Here is a 16,955-nt window from a genome sequence, read left to right as displayed (position 1 = left end):
AAACAGATATTTCTAGCAGTAGAAAAACTGTATCCTGCCCATGAAACAATCCGCTCTGGATGCTCAGCCAAGACTGGATCGGAGCAGGTTTTCTTTCTTTCCCAAAGAAATGCGCAACGTAACCAAGAGTGGGCGCGTCTTTTCCAGGCAGTCTAAACTCTCACTGGACCCTGACTTTTATTTCCCCCAGCCCCGCAGAAAACAGAAGGAAGAGGAGGAGAAGGAGGAGGAGGAAGAAGATGAGAACTGTACGCCAGTTCAGTGGCGGCGGGGGCAGATGAAGATGCAGTTCCCTGACGACGCACACCGAGCGAAATTAGTCCCTTTCTGCAGTGTGTTGACAAACTTCCTCGCATATTCCGCTGTTAACGGTTTAGTGGAGATGTATTTATTGTATAACACGGTTATGCAATTGGTCCTCGGGCGGAAAAGGCTTGTTGGCAAGGTAGCGGTGATTAATCCCTCCCGAACCTCGATCCTTTCAGCAGACAGACGTGCAGATTGGCAGGCAGGTTGAAATGAACAACCCATCTGCTTCCTAATATTCGGTTTCTAAAATATTATAGAGGTGTTGGCCGTTTTAAAGGAATTAAACAATGTTTACAGGCATTACCGATCTACATAGGGCTTTAATACTTTTGAGAACATCTGAAACTTTTTGATTGGATCTAATTATTAGGTTGATGTATAAAAAGATCCGTCAATAATTTTGAGTTTAGTTTAAGGTATTTTACTTTGTTTAACGCCTACAATCCCTATTAAAGAAATATAAAAGTGATAATCCGTATAAATATCGGTAGTTTCCCGTTTGTTTACATTTTGATCACATTTTGTGCCTTTAAGACGCAACGTTTTATTTCAACCACTCCCACTTTGTGTTCATGAATGGTAATCTGGTTCCATCTAGTGGCCAACTTCAACAATGCACCCTTTTAAAAAAACATTTATGACCCTCTTGCTCTGCCGTATCCTCGCATCTCAGCAACGTCTTCCTGGACAAACACACGTGGATTTCCACTGACGACAGTCAGAAACAACAATAACATGGCAAGTCAGGGACTCGCCTACGACGGCTGCAATTTCTTCAGACAGCGGCTAGTTTTCTCCACACTCAGCGGGAAGCGGGTTAAAATCAAGAACATAAGGTCTAAAGATAACGACCCGGGGCTCCGCGGTGAGTTGCAGCTTCACTTTGCATGTGGCGTCGCAGTTAGCTCGGCGGCTAACCAGCTAGCTGTTACGCAGTTGGGAGTGTGGTTAATCACTGGGCGTCGGACGTGAGGAATCGATAGAGTATTGGTGTAAATGTGAGATAAATGCTATCTCACGACACTGTACTAAGTTGTGTGGTTGCTCTACATTTCAAGAGCACCGAAAAGCTCTGTTTTACATTATTTGACTCACTTATCTTGGAATATGTGAGTGAGGATTATCAGAAGTTACCATTGTAAATACAAGAATTTTCCTTCCACTTGCTTGACTCCATATGTTTTGGTACAGTTTTAAAAATAAATACAAAAATGCGTTATTTTTGCCTTAACCTAGGTGCAGACATAAAAAGTTATGGCAGACTTTGGTTTAGTTTAAATTAAAAAGTCTTCTTTTCTGTTTTCTGTCCTATTTTTCTTCTCCAGATTTTGAGGCCAGCTTCATCAGACTGTTAGACAAAGTGACCAATGGCTCCAGAATAGAGATCAACCAAACTGGTGAGTGTATACCTGCAGTGGTAGCTTTGTCGCAGACTATGCGATTTATCTAATTACTGTTTACTGTCAAAGGGTAATAATGTTCTTTATCATAATGCAGCAACAATAGACAGATAGTTCTAATGTGAATAATGGGATTTTTTAAATTGTTTTCCACGTTATTTTTTCCATTTATAATCTTATATGATGTGTCATTCTGCTTCTTTCTGCATGTTGCTTCAGCTATAGTGATGTCCATAGCTATAACTAAAACCACCCGATTTTATGTAAAGGAATCTCAGTTCACGTGTTAACTAATTGGAAAATTTACAGATATATCATTTTCTGTGGAAGCGCTCTCTGTCATTGTGGTAATAGTAATTATGTTATAATAGGACTTTAAATCTCAGTGCTATAGGGATAAAATTGCTAATAGTACATCTGTAGATTCACTCACTGGCCTCCTGTTTCTGTCCATCCAAGGTACTGTGTTATTCTACCAGCCTGGCTTGTTGTTTGGAGGTACTGTGGAACATGACTGTAACCCGCAGCGCTCGATTGGTTACTATCTGGAAGCCCTGCTCATGCTGGCTCCATTTATGAAGAACTCTCTGAAGGCCACTCTGAGGGGAGTCACCAATGACTCAGTTGACCCGACTGTGAGGATGCACACTCATCCCTCTGATCACCTTCTAACCAATACACTGTTTCTTACCTCTGTCTTTCTGGTTTAAATCTGACTCTACTAGCTCATGATCATACTGGGTGGAGCTGAAACATGCTTCTGCATGCTATGTAAACTATGTTGTGGTTAAGTGCACAACTCCCAAATCAAAATGGACACTGCCCTCTAGTGCACACATCATTACGTGCAATTATATGCCAGTTAAGATCAACAGTGTTGCTGAGAAGAGCTGGTGTCTGTACAGTTTGCATCTTTGAAGTCATGTCACACAGCAGGTCAGGGTCATAGTCATGTTTCTCTAACAATCCAGTAGTTGGTATATTGACTTGAAAAATTGCTAAAACATCCACAACTTCTGGTTCACATTATACATTTGCAAAAGCAGATTGTTTTCCTTGTTGTGACCCACTCGAGGCCCACTACCTCTGAATGTCCCGTTTTTATCTTCAGATTTGTTTCTGCTGTCTTTGTATACATGTTTCATCTTTATAGCAATCCAGTCTCAGACTCAACATCATCCATTTTTTTGCTCTTTCCTATGAGCTGTATTGTTTCAAAGTTGATAACAAACCAGGGAGGCAATAAGAAATAGGAACTGCAGACACTAGAGTGGTATTGTCATGGAAACACCGAGCAGCATCTATGAGAAATGGTCTTTTATCAACCAATCACTTTTTTTATTATTACTTTTTATTTATTTTTTATTTTTTACATAATACTTTTGTTTTTTTGCAAGGTAGTTATGATTTTCAAACTTTTGCATATTTTAAGGGTTTAAACGCTGTCTCTCTCCTGCAGGTCGACCTGCTGAAGTCCACAGCCCTTCCTCTGATGAAGAAGTTTGGCATTGATGGAGAGGGCTTTGATCTTAAGGTGAGGCAATTTCAAATATCTTGTATTGCTGTTACTTTAAAGAAAGTTAGTTAGTTAGTTGATTTTATTTGGTCTTACTCTTCTCTGCTGCTGCTCCCTCAGGTGGTGAAGAGGGGGATGGCACCGGGTGGGGGAGGAGAGGTTGTTTTCACATGTCCTGTCCGCAGGACAATCAGGCCAGTCCAGCTGACTGACCCAGGAAAGATCAAGAGGATCAGAGGAGTGGCGTATCCTTCCCAGGCTCACACAATGGCTGTTTTTCATCTGTACACAATATTAAAGTAATACAAATAGTTATTAAAAAATAACCTTTTTCACAGCTCAGTCCACAATTATTTTCTTTTTCAATGAATGTACTTATTATTTTCATGATTAATCATTTGTTTCACATTATGTTCCAAAAGCCTAACTTGACAACTACAAATGTCCTGTTTTGTCCGACCATCAGTCCAAAGGCCAGAGATAATCAGTTTACACTTTATAATACAAAGAAAAGCAGCAAATCCTTACATCGGAGAAGCTTGAACAAGACTTTTTTTGGCATTTTGGCATCCAGGAGACTTTCCTGGATTTGTATTAGATGCCAGGGAATTGTTTTTCTAGTTTGTGCCCTTTACAGAGGAGGAACTCATTTTTTCATCAATGAATATTGGTGAAAGTACACAGCAAGATGACAGTTTGTTTAACACTCTCAAACTCTGACTGTTGCAAGCCTTGACAGTCTAAACCCAGGTATTCGGTGCGAGTTTCTCCTCAGATGGCCAACAGGATAGTGGATTCTGCCAGAGCCATCCTCAACCAGTTCCTTCCAGACATCTACATCTACACTGACCACATGAAAGGAGCCAACTCGGGCAAGTGAGTATAACAATGTGAATTTATAAGCTAGTAAGTTTCAGCTATTTTGTGTGTTTCTGTAAGTCACACAACACGTATTCATAAAAAGACTCTTAATAAATAATTTCGGTTAACCACAGGTCTCCAGGTTTTGGTCTGACCTTGGTGGCTGAGACGCTGAATGGTTCCTTCATTAGTGCTGAGATGTCGTCCACGCCGCAGGGGCAGGGAGACCCTGTACTGCCAGAGGACCTCGGTAGGAACTGTGCCAAGCTACTTTTGGAGGAAGTACATCGGGTAAGCACAGCAAAGACTGATTTACAGCACATTAACACACGTGCCGTGTTGTGGTTTTTAAGGTTGGTCATCAAAGAAAAGATAAAATCAGATTGCCTTAGGCCTTTTTTGGATGTTTGTTTAAGTCTGTTATTTGACATACTGTATAAACCCTCTTTGATTCCACAGGTTTAGCTAGGTTGCTGTTAAAAGCTTGTTCACTGTGAACAGATGTTGACACTCATAATCAGAAATGTGTGTGAAACCATAGTTTTCATAATTTGCTCAAACAGGCCGTGTGTTCATAAACATCCCGGCTCTGTTTTCATTGAACAAGAAAGGTGTGCTTTTGATTTGCAGCGTGAAGTCTTTTTTTTTTTTTTTATTGAAAAGAAGCCTACTGTGAAAATGTGCTTTGTGTTTTAGAAAGGCAGTAGACAAAATTAAACCAGTGTGGCTTTGCGAACAAAAGGCTTTGCTACATCATTGTCCACAGAGTTTTTGGTTTCAGTTGCTCTAATACTGCAGGCAACTGAAGCCTCTTTCATCAACTGAGCTACAAAGCAACAGCCTCTCATCCAACACGTCTGATACTGGTTTACAGAATAGATCCACATGCACACGATTCTCACAATGTATTATTAAATACTTTCAGAGGGATTTTTTTTTCTTAGTCAATTTCATGCTCAAGCCAAATTTTCCAGCAAGTATGACAGTGAAACTTTATATGTAACCCCTTGTACTGCATTGATTTTTCCACAGTGAAGAATGAAGTGTTATGATATGATGCTAAAGTTTAACTTCCTCAAAAATCAAATTTTGTTTGGTTACTGTGCTGGAAAATCTCCATTATCACTGGAAGTTGATATCAGGACTTAGTTACCTTGCACGCAGCAGCTGGAGGATCGGTTTGCAGGTCACTGTCGGATTCAAAATTCTTGGGGAATACCTGACATACACAGACAAGACACATTACAAACCCAGCATGCAACAATGACTTTCACTGCCCTTGTTTACCAGCGTTCTTGGGTAATGACCATCAATCCAAGTCTGGAATTCAAGTGAGAAACTGTTTGTGGTCAGACCCACAATGTAGAAAGCAACTACAGGGTATTTCCATTCTAAATCAGTCATTTTTTTTAGCTCCATTAAGATGGATGCTGTAGCCTGCTTGATGAAGCGGTCACATAAGTGTGTCTGTGTGTTGGAAAAGTGTGTATAGGCATTTTCTGCGCCATTAAGTCTAAAAGGACAGAGTTTAATCTATATTGTTTTATGTTGAGAAACTGAAGATAACAATGAAGTGCATAAAATAGAGCATGGTTACTCTTCTCATCTTTGCTGACTGTCCACAGCATATGGACCAAAGCGGTTCAATTTCTCTTATTTATTATGATTTAACATGTGTGTATATATATATAATTTTAAGTCAGTAAAATTGGAAAAAAAAAGAAAGAAACCTCTGCAGCTGAAGAGACCAGTTTTAGTAACAGGGCTACATTTCATCAGTTCCTGTTTTTCTACCACACAGTTACCACGGGTTCGTTAATATGTTACTTTGGTTGGTGGCTCTCTACCTTTTCCCTTTTTTAACTTTCTTGAAACATCCAAGTCAACAAAACTAGCAAAGAATGCCCACTTACTTACTTATTGTATTAATTCTACACTATTGAATTATTTGTAATAAATATGCTGTGTGAGTCTACTCTGAAGTCACAGATAGACCTCCCAGAGGTCAAATGTCAGTGACTGTTTTATTACAGAAGTATTTTAATTGATTCGGTGACATGTCAGCTGAATAGTGTTTGCTCAGCTACAGAAAAAAAAACTCTCACAAAGGCACATTTTATGTATCAGTATCTTTCTACTCATGTAGTGTGTCCCCAACTGTGACTTACAATAGTAGCTGTAAGACAAAGGGACATGGTTGTTACTATAAACATATACACGCACAAAGAATCTGCCATAGTCACACAGGAAAAAGAGCCCACTTCATCAGAATATATACAATTAGATCCAGTGACTCTGTGACTTCAGTTTGGCTCCACATGGCTCTGCCTCACACCCCTCTCTCATAGGAGCCATGTGAGTCCAGTTAGCTGGTCAGGGTAGTGCTGATTAACTCTGAAAGAGGAATATTGTTGGATGCATCTTCTTAACTCCAAGCGACAGAGTGGGGAGCTGATGTTTCTGTGTAGCAGACTTCGAGGATGGTGGATTAATAATCCGTCAATTTTAAACATTTTTGTCCCTTTTTTCATAAAGCCACAGCTGCTGGCAGAACAGGTAGATTCACCGTGTTGGAACAGCTTTTGAATAACTGCTGATTTTAACACCTAACTGCAGTAGGAGGGCAGGGTGAGTGCTACAGCTGAGAAGAGGAGAGAAAGGATAACACCGGAGTAAAATGGATGTGATTCTCCTGCTGGGATTGTTAATTTAAAAAAAAAAAAAAAAAAAAAAACTGAGAAAGGAAAAGAAATCTGCCGGATTTGCATTAAAGGGCATGGGCGCTGTGTGTGTGCGCGTCTTGTTTGTTTTATGGTTAATCAGTACAGTCTGCTTGTAGTAAACCAAAGCTACACGATGGACATTTTGTTTTTGGCAGCAACATCAACACTGGGCAGGAGCTGATGTAAGTGGTGCTCTCTTAAAAATTTAGTTTATTTATACTAAATTGATTAATTTTTATGAAATTTAAAAATATCCCTGTGTTGTGTTGACAGTGAGAGTTTACATGTCAGTGTCTGTTTTTGTGATTACATTCAGTTTGACAGCTACAAGTAAAAAAAAAAAAAAAAAAAAAAAAATCACAGTAGTGGTTAAACAATGAGGCTGAAGACATTGAATATTCAAGGCAATGGTTCAGTCATTGTTTACCCAGGTATTGATTATAGTTTGATTATTATTTACTATTTTTTTGAATCGACGAATTGTCATTTGGGGTTCTCGCTAAATTCAGAACATCTCAGGTTGTTGTTGTTGAAGGGTTCTGAATTGGCCTGAAATCAGTTCTCAGGAAAGAAGCGTGGCCTTGACTGACCACATTGTTCACGGTTAAGCTAACAAATACAAAACATGTTGTTATCCACTCAATGTAGTGTTTTACCTGTTTAGGTCGAATCAGTCTGTAAATTTGACACGAGATTGCGTCACAGTAGAACTCGCTTGACTGTGTCTGCGCCCACGTTTTCTTTATTTGACTGTTGGGAAAGGGGGTTGTGATTTACTCGAAGGATTTAAGGGACTTTTCCATAAGGTCTCGTGGCTGGTTAGTGGCCGCTTGCCTCTTGGGGCATCTTAACTGTGTGATGCTTCCTTTAGAAGGCAGAGCCTGAAACCAGCTGTCGGAAATGGTGTTGAGGCATTATTTTTTTTTATAGTTTGAAATGCATAATATGTTCTGGAAAAGCTGAAGTAGTTTAAACTTTTGTAGTCCAGATCAGCAACACAACAAGGTAAGGTGCTCGGGCACAACACTTTTCTCAGTAGCCAAACTTCTCTGCTCTCCAAGTTGCGGACAATGTTCGAGGGAATTTACTAAAGTTTAATCCAAGTTTCTTCCTTTTAAAGAGCACTGTCGAGTTTTTACTGGAGGCAAAAAGCATGCTTTGTTTGGTAAAATGTCTTGTGTGAATTGTTACAAATATGAATAACTGACTCCAGGCAGACAGTTGGAAGCTTACTGTGAAAACATTTGTGACATGAAAGTAATAACCATTAAGAAGATAAAAACTTCTGTTAGAATATGGAAAATTAATTAGTCATAGTTATTCTTCAGACTTTTTTAATGGAGTAAAATTTGTTGTGATGAAGTTGCCGTTCTCCATAAGGGCACATAATTAAAGTCATGAAGTATTTGAATTCATTTTGACCAAGTCTAATAAATCTCAACCACCTGTGGAAGGAATGTAGTTAACAAAATCTCCTCCTCATCAACAATAAAAACAATGTCACCGCATTTTTGCCATGTGGTCGCAGTGATATGATTATGTAATTGAATCATATTCCTGCTGACAAGCTGTCACGATGCCAAAATACTGGATGACTGGGCCACATGCTTATTTAGTTAGAATGGAGACACAGTAGGATACAAGACAGTGATCCTGTGTAGCTGCAGTCAAGCTGTTACACATTTGTATATCAGGTTAGTGCAGGACATGAAATGGTAAATGTCTTGCTGACAGTGGACAGCCATTTTAAAGTTCTTTCATTTTATAAAATGCTCTTGGGTGTGTCCAGTTTTGCTTAGGCCTCTTCATACTGGCTGGGGAATAGCACATAACTGTTATCGGGTAATCACGATGGCATGTGATCACTTGGATACAGAGAGTGGATCCTCTGTCCTCTAAATATCTCATATGTGAAGGAAAAGGGGTAAATTGGGTAAAGGGTTATGATCAGAGGTCAGGTCAGAGGGGGCAGGAAAATGCAGCACTCTATGGGGGGAAAAAAAGGAGAGGAATGTTTTCGGTAACTGCTGCTAGGATATATGAAGAAAGAACTGTGTTTGTAGAATGTGTCATGTGAGTAGAAACGAAGAAATGTCACAGTAGCAACTTATAGCCAAAACCACCCACTGTCATTAAGAAAAGCTGATGAAATAAAAATGGTGTACTTTAAATTAAAATGCACAGGTGAATTCAAAAATGAAAAATAAAGGTAAAATCTTCCAGCCCGATTTTTAAAAAATTGAAAACGTATGCGCTTCAAGATGTCTGTTTTGAAGCATTGAACATAAGTCTTTCTTTAACTTGGATCCAAATAGTTTTTAGTTCTGTGTTTGTGTAAAAGACACTATCAGCCTAAATCTTCTGAAAAAAATCTTAACCCACAAATGACCTCATGGATTCCCACTATGTTTTTCACATAGCTATCAGTGTTGGACCTGAGATAATCAATCCCTCTGTCAAGGGGTTGCTGAGTTCTTTCTAAACATCTCCACCTCTATGACGTATTTCTCTGTTGTTTTTGTTGCTGAAACTCATCCCCCTCCTCTTTCCCTGTTTTAGGGCGGCTGCGTGGATTCATCCAATCAGAGCTTGGCATTGCTCTTGATGACTCTTGGCCAACAGGATGTGTCGAAGGTTCTGCTCGGACCCCTCTCCCCATATACGTAAGCTATTTTCCCCATGAACTTTACAAACAGACCCATGGTCTATTCATAAGTTAATATACACTGTCTCCAAATGTAGAACACACTGGACCTTACATTTAGTTATTCTTCTACTAGTGCTTACTTGGCAAGAGACAATAATCCAAAGTTCTTGACCAACTGTTGGGCACAAAATACTGAACAAATAAACAACATGATTTTCACTGGAAAAATACAAGGACTTTTTAAGAGAACTAATTTTCACTTAAATCTGATTTCCCAGAGTAAACAAGCTTTTGTCATAGACACATCTCAAAAAGTTAAAAGAAAATGCAAATGAGCTGCTGATTATGTGCCAGAATTATTCTAATTAAATAGAATTTTTTTTTCTCAAATGATAAATAACAAGCCAAATTAAATTCAGTCAGCTTTTGATCTCTATTTTTTATCCTTTTCAAATGTTCCCACATGCTTTTGAACACTTGCATTATCACAGTGCTTTGCCAGCCGTTTCACACGGTCATTTACATGGTCAGTGTCTGTTCACTCAGAGGTGCTAGTAAATAAATCGTTTCAAATGTCAAAGGGTAAAGGAGACAAATAAAAACAGATGAACTCAAAGCTGATTTTCAGACATCACTCGTCACCATAAACGAGGAGAGAACTATGAACTGTCCATTTTCAGTTATCATGGTACCGGTGCTGTGTCCCTCTCAAGTACAGTACTATGATAACTGAAGATTGGCAGTGCCATCACAATACATTCTTCCCTTTACTCAGGTAATGCTAATGAAATGTTACCTCATTGATGTGCATCTATTGTTTGTATAAAATTCAGTTTAAATGTATGCATTTTTTTGTCTCCGTTTCTGTAAATTGTCTTTTCCATATAAGTGTTTGACATCGTAGCTTTAAGAATTTAATGTAATGTGCATTAGAGGCAAAACATGGGACTCATGACCTTTTAACTTTACTGAAGCAGACAGCATGACGCAGAGCCAGAGCACTGTTCTAGGAAGTTAGTTTGTATTATTTATTGACATTTGGAATATATTTTATCCAACACAGGGTGAACGCCTCTCCTTTGGGATTATAAAGTGTAAAATCATGGCTATGTCGTAAGCAATAAAGCATAAAAATTAAACTGAAGTTTCATCCCCCATTTCTCTTACTAACTTTCTCCTGTCCTCTCTCTCCCTCCTCTACCCATCTGTCTCGCTGTCTCTCCAGGATCGAGTTCCTGAGACACATTAGAGATTTCTTCCAGATCATGTTCAAGATCGAGGTCCAGAAGCCTTTAGAAGACGAAAGGAAAGGGGGTGACAAGGTCCTGATGACCTGTGTAGGAGTCGGTTACAGCAACATAAACAAAGGTCTAAAATAAAAAAGTATTTTTATATAAATGGCATGGTGTTGTCTCGTATCTCTTTGCTCACTCACATCCAATAGTAGCACATGGCATTCTTATGTGTTTTTAAATGTTAAAGTTATGACATTGGTTATCTGTGTGTATGTTGCCAACTTTAACGCTTTTTGTGTTACAATATACCATAAGATAATACTGAAGTTAGACATTAGCAGTTATATCAGTCACATGGAATATAAACAACTTCATATGCATGAATTTCAGCTACTGTTTAAGTGTTGGTGTTTGAATCATCCAGTCTACACGGAACAGTAGTGAAAACATTAACGTCTAGTTGCACATTATTGGAATTCCACATTAAAAAGCATTTTGAAATGGTTAGTTCCAGTCATTGTCCGGGCTAAGCTCAGGCAAATGTATTGGTATGAATCTAATGAAAAGGTAAGTGACTGGTCATCATTATCATTAGATGCAGCTCTTCTCGTCTACTTTTTGATAAAGCTGCAATTTACACCATATGTTTCACATCACAAGAAATGGGAGGAGTTAGTCGTCTTGGCCACAGAGATGTTTGAGGGTGTTGCCATAACTGCCCGAAACTTCAGACTGCAGAAACAAAAACAGGAAATCGTGTTTAGGACATGTAAACATAATTCTTGGCCAATGTCTAAAACAAGACACTGATATTTCACCACTGCTGAACATTTATATTCATATGTTGAGATTTTTTTTGGGTGTACAGTATGTACTGACCTCTAACTGGGAATAGAGGGAACATCCAAACAGCTTCTTGTACTCGGCTCTTATGTCCAACAAATCAATCTCTGAGCGACTGACGAGTATCCTGGTCAGAGAGGACTCTGTGGTCCCTAAACCCTGGACAAAGCAGCATAACGAATTTTGGGATCAAACAGTTGTAAATAGGTTCTTGACAGATCAAATGAAGAAGCAGTATCTACTTTCTCAGTAATGACTTCTATTATTTGTTCACTTCAAATGTAATTTCCTGTAGTATGAAATAACGGCTGCCTCTGTGTCTGCATAGCTTTACATTTCTGTTATCTGCTGCTTTAGCACCTGTTGACACATTTCAACCAATGTTGCACATTTTGACAAAGCAGCAGCAATACAACGGTGGCTTAACATTCCTTTCCACACCACTAGTGAGCAATGCAATTGTCTACTGTGGATAAAAAGGGCACACACAGCCACCAAACAATATGTGGATTTCGATGGGACATTTGCACAGCTTACCTTCATGCTCTTGAAAAGCCTCTCGGCGAGGTATGCAGGAACGCTCTTCACACATTTAACTAGACAGAAAAATAAGTTAACAGATGAAAAACGTTTTTTTATGATAACTTCTGTGCAGTATTTTACTTATCCCACGTGAGAATAAAGATACAACACAATAAAAATGGACCAGTGTTCATTGGTATAGTGATAAATAGGCACATTTTTCTCACCGACAGCCACCAGTAACTTCTCCAGGTTTCCAGACATCTCACTCTCAATGCTCTCCTGCAGAGTCTTCTTGCTAATGTTCTTGTACTCAACCAGAGCTGCCAAAATATAACAGAGATTTCGATACAACTTTTTTTTTTCCTGTTGCTGTTTAACAGATTTCTCTTATGATTTTTATTTATTTTTTCACCACAGTGGCTGCTCTAGAAATACCAGTGAAAAAGTAGTGGATCTAGAAATAGCAATGTCGGTCTGTTGGTCAGTCCATCACTTTGGTCAAGACTGAAATATCTCAACTGTTGGATGAATTGACATGACATTTTTTTTTACAGATATTCATGGGTCCCAGAGGGTGAATCATAATCACTCCTAATTTTGCCTCTAGTGCCACCATGAGGTGAACATTTTTGAATTTTTGACTTAGTGAAATGTCCATGGTGCCCTGGGGATGAATCCAAATGAATAACTAATACTTGTCATTAGTTAAAAATAAATCTAGATGCTAGATGAAATTTCCCTTCACCTCAGCCTTGTGTTTTGTGCTAACTAGCTAAGCTTAACATTAAAACATGCTAAACTAAGATGGTTAAGATGGTAGACATAGCTGCTTGCATTAGCATTGTCATTGAGCGCATGTTAGCATAATGACATTAGCATTTAGCTCAATGGACCATTGTTCCAAAGTACAGCCACACAGAGTACACGAGCATGGTTGTAGACTCTTAATTTTGTTTTGTTTTTTATTAGATTTGCATCTATTAAGAAAATATGTAACGGGTGCACTCACTCTGTCGAAGCTGGGGAATACTCCTGTGGCACAGGATGTCAATAAACTTGTCCTCATCAGTACCCCACTTCTTCTCCCCTGCTTCATACAGCGCCTGGGTAGAATGAAAATGAGTGTGAGCATATATAGCTTTACACTTTAAGTCCAATTGTTCTGTCAGTGGAAAGTTCAGAGAAACTGCATGACGTCATTCAAAGGATTTTAGCATGGGAACAGCGAGCAGGTTCAGACTTGCATCACATAAGCAAGTAAGGTGTGTTAACTGATGTGAGTGGTGCCTTCGAGCCCACTGAATATGAGGTCAAGCTAAAAATATCACACTAGAAAGTGAAGACGTGTCTGACACAGTTGACTAAACTCTACAGTGGTTTTAATGCCACTGCTCTGATTTCTTTGCATCCATACAACCTCATTCAAACTACCACATGCTCACTACATTAGCTTGCTACATTACATGGGCTTCTTGGCTGCAGTGAGCAACACTGAAAAACCCAGAAAGAGATGGGAAAACAAGGGTTGATTACATGATGAATGATTTAAATGTAGCGAACGTACCTTAGCATCTGCTTTAGCTTTGGCAGTATCCACATTGGTGCTCTCGTCTCTCTTTCCCTATGAGGATGAACGCAAGAAAACAGAATAAATTCAATAAATTTGTCCTTTGCTCAGAAATCCATTTAAGTGGTAAGCCTTTTTGAATTGAATTTTTAATATCCTTGTCACAATTCAACATCTAAGTAAATATTGTTTTTCACGTTATAGCAGAGCTTTCCAAAGATTAACAGATCTTGTAGAAAACAATTAAAGCCTCTTACTGAAGACTGATTGTATTATTGTGTCAACTGCGTTTTGTCTTACATAATAAAATATGAGTTTTATCTGAAGTTCTAGATAAGAAATATGAAACTTATTTTTAATATAAGGCTTTTTGTTACGTAGATTCTTTATTTATGAAGAAAAAAGAAAATGTAGGTTAATTTTTTTTTTTCCATGACATTTTTTGAGACAGGATAGGAATGTAGCTGCTGTCTGGCTATAATAAATTTATAGCTTTGGGTCTGATTCTCATTTGCTGGAAATACCTTCTGATAGCACATCACTGCTTTAATTTTAATATGCAGTACCTCAGCCAAGGTGAGCAGTGCTTTGCCATAATCTCCAGACACCTCTGACTGCAGATCATGAATCAGCGACCTCCCCGTTTCTTGAATGAAACAGCACAAAATTGTGTTTTTCAAAATAACACATAACACATAACATCATGAACTTCTGCCAGCTGTTTCGTAATAATTTGAGTTACTATGTGATCTGCGCAATTAAAAAACCATTGGGTAGACGATACAAACCTGCCAGGTATGTCTCAGATATGGCGTTTATCTGTCTGTTGGATCTCGAGGCAAAGATTTCTGTCAGCGTACTCTCTGTGGTCCCTGCACCCTGTATGTGATGCACACAAAATGTGATATATGCAAGCAAATGATGACAAAAATATTAATGATAATAGAGTTCTTACAGTACAATGCAGATGTAGTAAAATTTCACGAATCCAAAAAAATCTCAAGCAAATTAAGTCTGTTTAGATAAATTACATCATGCAGCACTGAGCTGGACACACAATCTCACCTTGATGGCTTTGATGACTTCATGACAGTCGTAGACAGCAGGAGGTGTTACCAAGGCTACTAACAAGTCTTCAAAGTCTCCATGGGTGTCACCCTCCAGGTCAGCTACTAATTTCTGATGGAGGAAGGTAATAACAACAACACATGTTGTACTCCAGCTCTCTTTTTTTCTTTGTCCCACAATTAATATCTGAAAATAAATATGCAGTGATGTACCCTTCCTGTGCCCTTCTCATAGGCCTTGGCAATAAGCTGACGCTGAGCATTACTTCTTTGGGTCAACACTTCAATCAGTGTTTTTTCTGTTGTACCTATAAAGAAGAGGACAACACAAAACAGGCTTACCACTCACACTGCACTTGGAAAGTTTTACAACCTTTCATAAAAGATGAAGTTTGTTCCACAAACTGACAAGTGCTTTACATGTTTCTCTGATATAGGCTGATAATGGTTACTCATTAGCTTACCAAGGCCCTCCATGGCCTTCCTTAGTGCGGCCACATCTTCTTCCACTTTGAAGTTTGCCTTGTCCTTTATAGTTCCTCTTGCACTGGACTGATAAACACACAGCACATGCTCACATTGAAAAATGATCACCCAGTATCCATGCCGTTATGTATATCTTATATTCTGAGCTGTCCAATTTGTCACTATCCATTCAAGCATTAGCAAACTGTATGATAATAGTCATAACCAACATTATCATCATCTCCATGAACAGGCCCTGCACATGAAAAAGGTAAGGGTATGTTGAACTTACAGTCACAGTCAATGAGGAGGGAGAGTCTAAGAGCAGGTCCAAGTCATCCTATAATAGGAGCCAACAAACATGCTTACATTATTACCTGTAATTTTCTCTTATATTAGGGCTAACCTCTAATCTAAATCATATCATCATTCACAGATTGTCTACAACTACTTACCCAAACAGACATTGTTGTGTTTGTAGAGAAACAGTCTTAATCTAGGACGAAGAAAAAATCATATAGGATTAATATCTTCATATCACTGCGCAGTGATAGAATTTATTTCTTCACTTATGACTGATTGTCTTTGCTGTCTGCACATTTCTCTTCAACTTCATCCTTTGACTTTCACCGTCAGTGCTATTGGTTTGAACCACCTCGAGTAACATAAACAAATACGATGGATTATTCTTCTAAATGTCTGCGTGTAACTCCACAGTAACTACCCGGATTTGACTGTTAAAAGGTTGGGTCATCCAACGTAGTCTAGTGGACACTTGAACAGAGCTGCAGAAAAATCAAACCCATAACATTTTAATCTCGATCGCTGCAATGTGAAATACAGTTTTGCTGAACAGCAAAGCGTTAAACGAAAAAAAAAAATAATCAGGGTAAAGTCAGAATATTGGTTTTTTTCGTCTTTCGTCTTACCTATGTGAGAGGAGAGGTTTGATGTCAAGGGAGGAATTTCACAGTATGTCAAAATCGCCACACCTTTCAGAGAAGTTCAGAACGCAACGCCCATTATAAACTGTAGGAAGTTGAATCATGGAGACGTCTCATATAAACTCCTCCTCGTGTGTACACAGTAACAGTGCTGCCGTGTCACCGATCTTATGCAGACACTCACTGGGATTTATACTACCTCCTCTATGTCGTTTGACTGGTTTGTGCAACAATCTATCCACGCCACGACAGAGTAACATCATCTGCTGCATAGCGTTGCTTAAACAGACTTTTGACTTGAACACAGCATTGTAGCGTCCGAGCAGCGATTAGGTTTCAGGAACAACCCATGCAAAGTAGTGGGTCTAATGTCAGTGTTTGCTCTCAGGGCAGGGGCAGAAAAGTATGAGTCAGAGAGAAGAAGGAAATTAAGAAACAGGAAAGAATATTTGTTTTAAGTCGGACTTATCTCTTCATTTCATCACAGTCTTTTCCTTTGGCAGAGCTAAACCAAGCCATAGTTAATTTAAATATATTATAGATAGATACTTCATTTATCACCTAGGGGAAATTCAGGTGTCCAGCAGCTCACTAGTAGTTATAATAATAATAATAATAATAATAATAATAATAATAATAATAATAATAATAGTAATAAAATTAGTCTAGTTCCTTTGCCTGAGGTGTGATACAGCCTGGTGGCAGTAGGGACAAAGGATCTCCTGTAAATGTGATGTGTGATGTGTATTGGGAAATTATTCAAAAATAATTAAATGGATGTGCTCAACTGAGACAGAGCAAAATTCAGAGATAGCTCTACTCAGCATCCCAAAGCAAAACTAAATGTGTACAA

General features: G+C 38.7%; 2 protein-coding genes across 5 annotated transcripts; one reads left to right on the top strand and one right to left on the bottom strand.

Moving 5' to 3' along the window:
* Positions 1 to 40: 40 nt before the first annotated feature.
* Positions 41 to 10,857, top strand: rcl1 (RNA terminal phosphate cyclase-like 1). 3 transcript variants are annotated; one of them, XM_056403696.1, is made up of 9 exons: positions 41 to 332; positions 1,635 to 1,706; positions 2,169 to 2,344; positions 3,169 to 3,243; positions 3,346 to 3,470; positions 3,976 to 4,101; positions 4,221 to 4,377; positions 9,369 to 9,472; positions 10,682 to 10,857. In XM_056403696.1, the coding sequence occupies exons 1-9, from the start codon at positions 41 to 43 to the stop codon at positions 10,833 to 10,835; spliced, it is 1,281 nt and encodes a 426-aa protein (XP_056259671.1). In that variant the 3' UTR covers positions 10,836 to 10,857. The 3 variants fall into 3 exon arrangements, with proteins under 3 accessions (XP_056259671.1, XP_056259673.1, XP_056259672.1); XM_056403698.1 differs by lacking the exon at positions 41 to 332 and adding an exon at positions 428 to 445; XM_056403697.1 differs by lacking the exon at positions 41 to 332 and adding an exon at positions 523 to 1,174.
* Positions 10,828 to 16,314, bottom strand: anxa3b (annexin A3b). Of its 2 annotated transcripts, XM_056403701.1 has the most exons (15): positions 16,088 to 16,314; positions 15,883 to 15,943; positions 15,614 to 15,654; positions 15,451 to 15,498; positions 15,158 to 15,245; positions 14,907 to 15,001; positions 14,692 to 14,805; positions 14,415 to 14,505; positions 14,193 to 14,272; positions 13,624 to 13,680; positions 13,069 to 13,162; positions 12,284 to 12,379; positions 12,072 to 12,130; positions 11,571 to 11,693; positions 10,828 to 11,423 (listed from the first exon to the last, which is right to left on the bottom strand). In XM_056403701.1, exons 3-15 carry the CDS (start codon positions 15,623 to 15,625, stop codon positions 11,364 to 11,366), a joined length of 1,017 nt encoding a protein of 338 aa, XP_056259676.1. In that variant the 5' UTR covers positions 15,626 to 15,654; positions 15,883 to 15,943; positions 16,088 to 16,314; the 3' UTR covers positions 10,828 to 11,363. The 2 variants fall into 2 exon arrangements, with proteins under 2 accessions (XP_056259676.1, XP_056259675.1); XM_056403700.1 differs by lacking the exon at positions 15,883 to 15,943 and having other exon boundaries at positions 16,088 to 16,313.
* Between the last annotated feature and the right edge of the window lie 641 nt (positions 16,315 to 16,955).

Source organism: Seriola aureovittata, chromosome 18, assembly GCF_021018895.1.
Source record: "Seriola aureovittata isolate HTS-2021-v1 ecotype China chromosome 18, ASM2101889v1, whole genome shotgun sequence".
Lineage (NCBI taxonomy): Eukaryota > Metazoa > Chordata > Actinopteri > Carangiformes > Carangidae > Seriola > Seriola aureovittata.
Note: the sequence above shows the minus strand (reverse complement) of the source record. Positions and strands in the feature narration are given on the sequence as shown.